This window comes from Argopecten irradians, chromosome 6 (genome assembly GCF_041381155.1).
Source record: "Argopecten irradians isolate NY chromosome 6, Ai_NY, whole genome shotgun sequence".
Classification (NCBI taxonomy): Eukaryota; Metazoa; Mollusca; class Bivalvia; order Pectinida; family Pectinidae; genus Argopecten; species Argopecten irradians.
The window spans coordinates 25,778,756-25,791,027 of NC_091139.1; the positions used below are offsets into that span (position 1 = coordinate 25,778,756).

General features: G+C 33.5%; 1 protein-coding gene across 1 annotated transcript; it reads left to right on the forward strand.

Moving 5' to 3' along the window:
* The first annotated feature begins 315 nt into the window (after positions 1-315).
* On the forward strand, positions 316-12,272 carry LOC138326414 (scavenger receptor class F member 1-like). The gene is made up of 11 exons (XM_069272524.1): positions 316-345; positions 563-674; positions 1,547-1,645; positions 2,357-2,449; positions 3,128-3,220; positions 3,444-3,539; positions 3,733-3,828; positions 4,560-4,655; positions 5,661-5,790; positions 6,056-6,099; positions 6,504-12,272. Exons 1-11 carry the CDS (start codon positions 316-318, stop codon positions 6,575-6,577), a joined length of 963 nt encoding a protein of 320 aa, XP_069128625.1. The 3' UTR covers positions 6,578-12,272.

Consider the following 12,272-nt stretch of genomic DNA (forward strand, 5'->3'; position numbering starts at 1 on the left):
TTTTATAAAGTTGCAGCAGTGGAAGTATTTTTACTTATCATTGAAAAATCTTTTTAACGTGTACACGTGGAAAATTTTCTCGAAAGGTGCCGAATCATTCCAAACTCTTCCGAACATCGTCGCGACAATCTCGAAGTAACACGAGAGTTGTGAAACCAAGAGAAAATTTCAACAATTTTTCATAAACAAAACATTTGGTCGACCTGTGTACATACTTCATTCAAATCTCCATTCTCTATTTTGACCATGCATTGTAAATTCATGTACATGTATGCAATATTATTATATTTCTTTGGTATTTGTAATGTCTGCAAGATGGTATTCATGTTAACTGGGAAAAACAATGTATTGATAAAAAAATCTATATATATTTATGATAATGGAATGATGCTTAAATGATTACACTATATCTGATACAGATGAACCCACTGTCAATAATCGAGCTCGATTTGCTGGTTATCAACTGTATCTGTCGAACACCACTGACTGGAGATCTGGAATCATCTGTTACCAAGACACGAGTAGTAGCTTGGGGGCTGTCAAACTTATAAATACGCACTAGTGCCCGTATGTAGCTCAGTATGTGACCATCTACAACTACAGGAACGATCCAAAGAGATATACATGGTATTATAACGATGCTATCTTGGAGCTTTGTGAGGTACAGGTGTTTGGTAAGTTTTACGGTTTATTACTTTTAACTTGTATGTAACATTAAACACAGCTAGTACACACATCACACCACTAATAATAGATATAGAAATATAATAAAAAACTTGTATTAGTTTTGACAATACGAAAAGACAGCAAAAGAAGATAAAACGATATGATATAATCATATTGAAATAAACGCAAACAAAAAAGGGTTAGTGAAATAAGATCTGGGTTTTAAAGACACAACGAGTTACAATGAAAGATGAGTTAAAGTGTTCACACTGTGTTTCGGGATTTATTTCTTACAATAATTCTCATAGATGGAGTTCGTTTTTTTATTTTCGACAAAAAGACTATATGAATGTTATGCAAAAGCCTTTACTTATTTTAAAACTTTTAGTACATTTGTATACACATTATTTAAAAAAGCAATGTCAAACCAATAAACATTAACTGGTTATTTGTTTGATATGAGTTATCGAAATAAAGTATGTTAAGTAGGACTATATTTGAAAGTGTTTAACATACTGGCTGGTGCTGGTATTGCATTATTAATCAGGTTAAGCGTGGTCAATTGCGATCAAACTTTATTAAATATATACCCATATGAACAAACTGAGCTTGCCCAAAACCATACCGTGTGCGTGGTGGGTAACACATTACTTAAACTGAAACCTATTGATGGAAGCGAAACACTCAATTTGGAGAATGAATGGAATTTGAAAATAAAAAAAAATGAGAAACAAAAATTGTAAAATAAAAAAAAAAATTATTTGTCATTTTAAAATACAAACATGTATTTCAAAATAAAGAAATATTTTTTTGTTCTTCAACACGAACAAGTCATCATATATTCAAAAGTAAACGATTAACCAATAGGAGTATTTTGTAGGTTGTCCGACAGGGAAATATGGACTCGGTAATTGTGATCAAAGATGTCCTGACAGGTGTGTTGGTGGAAACTGTAAACCGGTAAATGGTTACTGCTTTTGTCAGTATATAAACTACAACCTAAAATATTTTACATTATATTTGTGCAACCAACTTAATTCAAAATCATTTACGTAGAGATAATGCTTAATTTAAAATGAGTTAAAACTCTATGTTTACATGTATTTTTTGTGTTTTATAATGATTTGGACAATGTAATGGCGTAGGGCGGAAATGGAAGAGAATGTAAGATATTTCCCATTTGCCACGGAATGCCGACACGAACTACACATACTTAATATGTGCATATATTAGATATGCTGTGATTATCGGCTATTACTGGCTTGGCTTAGCTTGGCTAATACAAGGGCACATGCCGATAAATATATAGCATATTGACTCAGTGTTTCCATTTTTAGAAACACATTACCCAAACGCAGTATTCTACAGGGCGAGAGGGCGTTCTTTGACTAACAGTTTTATTGTAATTCTATGCACATTGGAGACTATTTCGACATTTGTTAAAGAAAAGACAAATCTAATATAAAATAAGGGACCTTTTTTGTTTTAGTCCTTATGGTGTTATATCGCCATTGTAGAATTTAAAATAATGACCTAGAGCTATGCACTCGGTAATTATTTATTCGAAAGTATCTACTCGAAAGATATAATACCATATGCACCTCAGCAAAGGTCCATGGTTGATATATATATATACATGGAACATAATAACATGTTAGTAAAAGTAAAAAAAATAACGTGTGTGTTTTAGACTGCCAATCGGGAAAATGGGGCGATATATGTGATAGGAACTGTCCTAATGGATGTTTGGAAGACTGTCACATCCAAAGTGGATTCTGTACAGGTACAAATATAACTGCGACTCTTTATTAACTTAAATCTCTTGAACGTGTATCCTTCAATTGTCTTTATTTTCCCGATCTACCAATGGTTCCATATAAAAAAAATGAAAAATATGGAGACGTACAAAACGCATCCGGTCACATTCAGTAACTAAAATGATTTAATGCATAAAGCAGTGTATGTCTTCACTTGCTATTGTCCAATAAGCGTGTTCTGTGTGCTCTTAAATCCGAACCTGATCAACACCTATACGGAATCTTATATTACAAAAGCGATATAACAGAGTCTTTCTTTATATCTAAAACAGCCAAAACAGCATATACAGGGCAAATAATCTGACAGGAGTCTTTATGTTTATTTAAAGCAAAGCCATTTCAACCCTAATGGCATGCAAAACTTGTTACATATATACATAATGTCACTATTGCAGCGATTTAATGCTGATCAGGCCCCGGTTTCTCGTGCAGACTTATGTCAAAACTTACGTTTTTCTCCTTATGAAACTTATGTGAAAATTTATGACTTAAATCAGTGTTTGACTTAAGTTTGTTTCGTAAAATCGGGGCCAGTTTATAAGAGATATTTTCCTTTCATTATCATTTTACAAAATGAAAATTACTACGCTTAGTAATAAGCTAACTTAAATATACTGCTTAAAAAGTGTGTATATTTGTTTCAGAGTGTAAAACCGGAAAGTATAGTGACACATGTAATCGGGATTGTCATACTGAGTGTGTGGGAGGCTGTGAACAAGATTCCGGTTTCTGTGGAGGTAAGTTTTTTTCTTAAATAACCATTGGAAACCATTTCATGATAATCAAGTCATATTCTATGAAAATGTCAAAAATATCAGTCGGATACATTACGATGAAAACATTCGTTGACGGTTACATCTTATAACAGTCAAAAAGAAACAAAAGAAATCTCTTTATTATCATGCCTGTGAAATATTGAATATTTTTGCAAAGTATTATCATAATACGTTCTTCTGTTAGACTGCAGAGCAGGCAAATTTGGTCAAACATGTCAGTTGTTTTGTCCAACTCACTGTTCGGATGACGGATGCGATAAAGATTCCGGATCTTGTGTAGGTAAGACTAAACACGTTAGTTATCAATATTAGTTGGTTGGAAGAACTTTCCTTTCATGTGAAAATGAATTTACAAAAAGTCAATCTTTTATATTTTTTATATAACGAATGCTTTCACGACTCTGAAATGAAAATACATATATTGTATAAAACGTTATAAGATATTATAGTTTGTATCTTAATTCGTTATTCAGATTGCAAAGTTGGCAAACATGGAGAAAGATGTGAGCTTGACTGCCCCGAAACATGTAAAGGTCTTCACTGTGAACAAAATACAGGGTTCTGTTCAGGTAAATGCAATGTTTGTTTTCAACAGTGGTCACTTACCATGAAATAAGTTCTCGTTCATAAAAAGAACACACGATATGTTAACCATGTACAATACTTTTCTAGTAACGGCATTTTACATTTGTATAATTACTGTCTCGTCTTTTTAAATTTAAATCGACTGAAATGTTTTGATCACTGGGCGTAATAATATATAACTAACTCAGGTATGAAGGAGAAATGGCAATGTTTTTTTCAGATTTTGAAGAAAAACTTTAAAATGAGGTCTCACATATATGCTGTCGTTTTTTTGTTCAGCGCATAATTAGTTTCCGTTTTCCTGATTTGTTTAAACTTTGTGTTGATAACAAGTTATAAAGTAACTTAAAACCTAAGCAATAAACTAGTTATCTATTATCTATTCTTGTAATGGAATGTAAATAATTCTGGAAAAATAGTTTAATTTCTCAATAACCAATACTTAGACATCAAAACCATGTATTGATGAATTAAGTATTAAGGCAAAGCTTATACCAACTTAGGTAAAAAATATAACATCTGAATTACGTATCGGAAAACCAATATTAAGCGCGACGCGACTACGTAGTCCTTAACCCAAATTTGAAGAAATTGGTATCTTGTACACGCTCTTAACAATCAGAAACAAATACCAATTGACACGTTTTTCTTTTTTTTTTCTTTTTTTTTTACAATTTTAAAGCAAAAAGTGCCTTTTTATGTATTTATGTTTCAGAATGTAATGACGGAATGTACGGTTATGGATGTAACAAGAGTTGCCCTTCACTTTGTGGTCAAAACAAATGTAGGCGATACGACGGAGCATGTCAAGGTATATTTATATATATATATATATGAGGTCTGTTACAATAATGCATTCAATCAACGAGATTCGAACTTTTTCTCATTTGTAGATAGATTCAAAAGTATATCAAAAATATGGATTTGTTATTTACTGACTGACGTTCAATATCACACTGGCTATCATTTGACATCCGCGATATTTAAGGGTCTCTATCACTTTTGCTATATTCCTGGACCACGTCGTAGTGAAAATGAAAGCATTTCAGGATAAGAAAACTGACCAACCACGGGCCTTTACAAAGACTTTCTTTAGTTATTATATCATTGAAGACAACAGATCGACGCTCAAGAATAAACTACCAGTCTTCTTTATCAGTTGTTGCTTTTGTCGCATACAGAGCATCCAGGCTTGTTTATGACATAGTCCAGAGCAAGGTTGAAAGTAACCCCTGGAGTATAAAGGACTTACATAGAGTATATTACATTGTAATTTGTACTTTTTTCGCCGAAGACAATAGTTAATATAGTTAATAATTATCTTACGCATATCTTCAATTATACACTTTACTAGTAAGTCAACTATAAAGAGGTAAGTTATAACTGGTCACTTATAGACATGTCTGATGAACTTGATTATGGTGAAAAACTATTATAACGAATACATTAGTATAGGGTGATTATAACTTGATGACGTCTTACACTTAGTGTAAAACCAATTTTCTTTCGCGGCTTTTTAATTTAGCGATTTCTATTTCAAAACAAGTTCACAATTAACACCCGCGGATTCAAAAATTTAAAGGGGATTCCTATCAATACAAGTGATGTAGACAGTAATTCGCGAATACTCTTGCAACACGAAAGTAAATCACACGCGAAAGAAAGTTGGTATCTAGATTAATTATGGAAATTTCCATATTCGAGACATCCGAGCAATACAAGATATAAAATCTGACGTTGAAGTTCTTGAATGTTTATGGTCGTTCATCTCCAGGCAACGTGGTATTTATTTGAACTCTTATTTACTTTATACCAGTCACAGATAATGACAGCTTGGCAACTGGTCAGTGTCACAGTGCAGACAACATCCCGGTTATAGCAGTCTTAGCAACTATTTCGGCACTTTGTCTGGTGGCAGCCATTGTCTCCTTCGTCTGTATGTTACGGTAAGGTAGTATGTCTACGATTGATAGTTATTATCATAAATGGTTTTATCATTTGAGCATTATATTAACAGCCTTTTAATTTGGATCGCTATATTTACTATAATTGTCTGCTGCAAACAGTTCAATCAATCAATTCTTTTTTCCCTTTATTTGCACATCTTATTATTGTTTTAGCATGGACATATGAGGTAATGTTGATATTTAAAGGAAAAATCAGTGAACATATTTAAACCGATTAAGTTTATGAATTATGTCACCGTTCTAGAACCAAAGCTGGAGCTAAAAGAGAAAGAAGGGAACGACAGAAACGTACGTAAAAAGATATTTTAACATCCCTTTTAAAGTGAAAATTAACTTCGTTGGTTTGTTGATCAGGCTTGTTTAGGTAGGCGATTGTATTGCGTGTGTTAAAGTCTATATGTTTCGGAGGCAGATCTATAATCGAGATGTGTCCCCTTACTGAGGCCTGACATGAAAGACTCCGAACAGCACACCCCACCTGGTCCAATTATACTGATATAGGCAAACTACTCGTCTCTCTTCTTTAATGCTGAGAGCTAATCTGGAGAAAAATTCGCCAATTTATTAATATATGTATTTTGTAAAGGTTAAACGTGGGGTAACTATTGATAACTGTTATGTTTTCTTTAATATCATTTTATTTTTCCAGATTGTCTTATTTTATCTTTTATGTATTTATTTTATTTTTACAGAAGAGAACCACTACACAGACATAGATATATCTCCAAGAAATGCATATGACATATACGTCATACCACCAGAATAGGTTAAAAGCATCTCTCTAAAGAGAACAAACCATTCTATTGCATCATTTTCTATGCATGTGATCCTGAAATATTTTACTACCTTCAAGTGTTGTGCTATAATATTGTTTATTAAAGTGATATAAATTACATTGACAGAAAAATGTATATACACATTGCTATAAGAATTAGCGTTTAAAATATGCATCGAGGATTAATCTTTTCTACAGAAGTTAAAAGTAATACATACAGTAACGTGACGCTACCCAAATTGAAATGCTACCCAAAATGAAACACTTTTTAAAAATGTGATACAGAATTTTCCGTGTACAATCTAAACCACCAATCACTGTCATGAACAAAAATTAAGGTACTGAATAGTAACTGTGACAATTTTTAGGTGTCATTTTCTTTCAAGTTGCTTATTATCTGTATTTAAAAACGAAATAATGAAATTGTGAAAAAATCCGGGAAACAAAGTCGTGCGACAACCTTAAAAAACCATATATTTTAAAACAAGAAAAACAAACGTACAACGGGATATTTTTGACATACATGTGACTAAGATAAAAAAATATATTTGAATGCTCCTTTAAAGAATTCCAAAATTTTGTATGATGTCTATCCATTTTTTATCAAACTATATTTAGGAGGTGTTCCATTTTGGGTACTCGAACCTGCTGAAACACAGGGCTAGAACGGGCATGCTTCGAGCTCTCTATTTAACAATTAAAGGATTGTTAGATTGCATTTATTGGAGCTATAAATGCAATCTGGGTGGCAGATAAATAGAATAGCGCCCGATTGCATTTATATCTCCAATGATTGTTATATTTACATTTTACTTTCTAGTTCAAAGTAAAACTTAATTTAGATGCGAGTGAACATTTTAATTTCCTGCTTCAGCCATTTAACCTCAAAACAGCCAAGTTCAATGCGATAAAAATAGTCCCTATAAAAAATGAAAAGATAACAAAATTTCAATGTTTTCAATAGCTTTTCAGTTTACTTTCAATTATTCAGATATTTAAAAATATTTTTTCATAAGTTTCATAACCAAAATGGTGTCGGTAAACAAAGACCCACATTCATTTATGTAGATATTACTACACCAAGTCTAAGGCTGCATTTATTGGCTCATAATGCAGATCACGATTATCATTAGAGTAATGGGAGTCCCAGTGGCAAAATGTAAATATTTCAAAATATATGCATTGCTGACAAGTAAACGAATCATGAAATTAAAACTGAATGCATCTATTTGTGGAAAGTTAAGAGAAAAATCTGGATTTATGCACATGTTAGAAATTTTTCACAATTATCATAAAAAAGTGTTCCAATTTGGGTAGCGTCACGTTAGTAGAATTTATTTTACAGACTTTTAAAAATAAAAACAAAGTAATTGGAATGCATTCTTTCAATGCCAACGATATAGTGCATTTGAGTTGCCCAAGGATTGGACATACTCCTTCCAGCGTCTTCTGCTCAAAAAGTGTTATCTACTGCTTAGAGACTACAATTCGTCATAAGTTTTTTTAGGATTTAATGCAGAAGATACACTTTTACATTTAAAAGATTTATTCCGGTTAATCTGAAAATTTGTACATATATACTCATCTTGTTTCGTCTTCGCTACAAAATATAGTCTTAATTATTGTCAGTGCATGATATAATGATTAATGGTAACTAGAGACTGATACAAAACTTGCAAGAAAGAAGCCTTTGTGAAGAATACAAGTTCATTTCTACCTATACCAATAATCTACAGTCAATAAATATTGACAGATATGTAAATATACATCTGAATTTTTATTTTAAATGCCAAACAATGTTTGAGACATATATTGTTCCTCGCCCCAAATTTTAATTGGTTCACATTGTGATAACACATGACGCCTTTATGTAATATATCAATATTTTACGTGCATGAGGCTGATGCATGACATGCCTGCTCATACAACTATTTCTATCACAGTTCTCACGTTCATATCATTACAACTGAGACATCTCAAAGCATTCAAATAAGTATGCTTGGTAAAAAGTGACTCTTGGCAAAAAAGGTGTTTTCATTTGTATGGCTTGTCCTGACAGTGTCAGGCAATAAATATAAAAAGAAATATTCTGATATATATATATATATATATCATATACATGTATATTACCATTGCTTCTTTACTAAATGTAAATAATGTTAACAAAAAGTTGATGGTGATGTCATCGAGTATATTTTCCACACAATCCAGATGCAAACGACTTTATAAGGAAAATAATCTGGTTTAATGCACCAGAGCAATTACATGTGCTGCTCCGATTACGAGTTATATAGAAAATATTCTTTTTCTATCATAATACGTCTAGTTATTCCACTCTCGGGCCATTGTATATATATGAAGGCTGTTGGATAAATATATTGATATTCTACCAGTGGAATACACCTTCCGGCTCTTTGATTGGTCGATATTTTATTCTTTGACCGAACTACCTTTTTTCCATTGTTACGTCATAAATTGTTAACGTCATCAATAGTTGAATGACGAAATGTTGCTGTTCTCCGATCGCTGCTTGCAAAACACACAGCTCTTGAAAATGGACTTGTGACGGCGTTGGAATCTCTCATGTATTTCCATTCGTAGCCTAAACTATTGACTAAAAATTTATAATTGTCCTTTGTTTAGTTGTACATATCGGCGTAGGAGGACCCAGGGGATGATTTTGATTGAATAGATGCAGCTAGGCCGAACTTGAACTTGGAAACAATGGTTTGATGATTATTTGGCGGGAAGTACATGTAGATGTCACTTCGCCATAAGCATGTTCGGATATAGTTCCGCAACGATAAGTTTATTGTTAAAGTACCTACATAATGCAATAGATCTGCAATTAAAATTTTTCAATATTAATGAGTGCCTGTTTAAGCTAGGTTTACACTATGTTCCCGGCGACCACGGTAGCCCCGTTTGCTCGAAACGTGGTGCGACGTGGAATTTTGGCTATTTTTGTCTCTGTATTCAAGGTGAGCTAGGTGTTGTGATGTTTTGCCACGGTCTTTTACGGATTACGTGGTGGACCGTGGATATAGGGGAAAGTGCTGTTCCCGGAGGTTAAAGGTGCACTACGGCTTTAGCACGGTCTATCAAGGATACCACTACGTTCTCTCTAGGCCTGTTACGATCTGATGAGGTCTGCTACGTTTTACACGTTTCGATCAAGCTCCGATACGTTTTTCACGGTCCGTCAAGGCTTACTAGGGATGAAAGTCTCATGCCGGGCTCTTTTGGAGCAAATGAAACAATATTTATTGGCGAAAATGTCATTTCAAATTGTTTTAATTACAAAATTATAATTACTATAGCCAAGTGTTTCTACGCAAATATTTTTTTTGTAATGGTTCTCACTTAAGCTGCCTTTTGCAATAATAGCTTTGGTGTAATTTGATGGTTTAAATGTGTTTGATAATGACTATTTCTATTTATTAATACAAATAACTCCATGAAGTAGCAAATATGTACCAGGCCAGACAATGATACTCCATCATGTCTTACTTGCAACGTAAGACCGTAAAAAGACGTAACACGCCGTATCACGTCGGGCTTTCAACCGCTACTAGCCGTGATGTACCTTAATAGAACGCATCGAAACGGCTATCATCCACCTTGGTTTGCCGTCGAAACCTTGACAAACCTGGACAAAACGGCACCAAACGTGCAGCCAATCTGCATCAACCGTGAAGAAACGTGGAAAAAAACTCAACAGAACGCCACAAAACTTGAAATCACCGTGAGATTCCACGGATCGTGCTTGCTGCCCGTTCCACCACTGACCGTCTGGAAGTTTTGTTACGGCCTCGTACGCACAGTTACGTTTTGTTACGTCAATCCCGTTTTATTAAGTCCTGTTGCGTTCACCATCTGTACCGTGACTGTCGTGGCAAATTTTTTGACAGTTTAAAAATCTGGCACGGCATTCACGGTATTCACGACCGCTTACGTTTGTCTATCACGTCCTTCTGCGCTGTCTCACGTTGTCTCGCGGTCACCACGTTTTGTCCACGGTGGTCTGAAACGGGGCTGCCGTGGCCGCCGGGAACATAGTGTAAACCTAGCATTACCTATGATGATATCACTACACCTTATTTGCATATGTCGGCAAATAACGTTATCGTATCTTGGCCTTCTTGTAGATTATTTAATTGTTGTAGAACCAGGCCAAACATACTGTATATCTTTATACATGTATATAGTTATGATATACATATTTACATGCATATTGATTCCAGACTATTTGTTTTACAGTTTTCTTGGTTTTTTGTTTTTTGTTTAAACGGTTCAGAAAAGATAAACTGCGAAATTACCTTAAAGTTTCAATATACGCAACTAGATCAAATTGGGTCTACATACATGTAATGATATAATTTGTAGATGCAATTAAAATTATGTCTATACCAAAAATGCTAATAATGAAAACTAGTATTGCTACAGCAGTTGTTGAAAAATTATGATTTTAAGTATGCCTTTATTTTATACTAGCCACCATTCCAGATACGATTGTTGCCGAACGGAAGTCACAAAATTTATGACATGTTCACGCGTGAGTTTGAAAAAGACTAAACTAGTCACGTGGTGTTCTCGACAACGATATTAAATTAATGAGAAACTCTGAAGCTATTTTCATTTTATCTGAATGTTCAAAAAACAAGTTTCCAAATCATTCAGTGATTAGTTGATTGTGACTTCAATTAAGTCTGTTTACAGTAAGATTTTCTGCATCATGCAAAATTTGAGGTAGATACATATAATGGGACTGTAAGGTTAGCAAGTGATATTCAACATATATTCATGGGACGTTTTCCCCAAATGTTTTAATTATATGCTATAGGGAGGTCGAAAGACAGATATGGTTAGTTATCCGATGTTTTGGGTTTTCTACACCATCTCCTGTCCAGGTTAAATTATCGCAAAAACGTCGCGACTGCAGTTGGGCCAATGCGGTTTGATAACAGTTTAACTCCGTTTGAATATGTGCATTACGCTAGATGGTTCTCAACTGGAAATAATTTAGACTCATTTGTCAAAAATAATCAATAGATGATAAACTCATATCAATATTACGTATATAGTCACCAAAGTTATGACCAAAACTAAATTAAAACCTAGGACGTGTTTTAACTGCTGTTCTTTATTTTAAATATACTGCAGATTTTATATGAAATGATCGTTGGTAGTGTTCAAACACTGCGGCATTTTCAACAATGATTAACATTGTTATAATTCGATTGTACCATGTTAAAGGGAAAAAGAAACACCTACTTTTTGTTGTTATTGAAGTTTTTTTTTTAATTATATAAAAAAATGTATTTCTAAGTTATCGGTTGATAGATGAACAAAGTGTCAGGGTATCACTATTGTTGTACCTTGCGGTATGACCTTCAGCGTTACAAATGGCAGTTGGCAGTGTTTAACAGGAAAACTGTTGTTCCATCATAATATCGAAACAAATCTTCCTTTAAAGGACTTTATTACCACACAGTTTGATACTGGACTTCTTTAGAATATAGCTTGTTGCAAATATCCTATATATGTGTATTGTACATTTAATTTATGATTTCATGAAACTGCTCTAGATTTTTTTTGTCGCCAGAGCTCTGAACATAAAGAAAAATAATTTATTAGATTTACAAAGAAATGAAAAACAAAACCTCATTCAAGATCTTTAATTATA

What these genes read in the sequence shown, in the direction of transcription:
- LOC138326414 (XM_069272524.1), top strand. Translation starts at nt 316, where the DNA reads ATGGTATTCATGTTAACTGGGAAAAACAAT. An exon ending in ATACGACGGAGCATGTCAAG is followed by an intron (nt 4,656 to 5,660) that starts GTATATTTATAT and finishes ACTTTATACCAG; the next exon opens with TCACAGATAATGACAGCTTG. An exon ending in TCCTTCGTCTGTATGTTACG is followed by an intron (nt 5,791 to 6,055) that starts GTAAGGTAGTAT and finishes TCACCGTTCTAG; the next exon opens with AACCAAAGCTGGAGCTAAAA.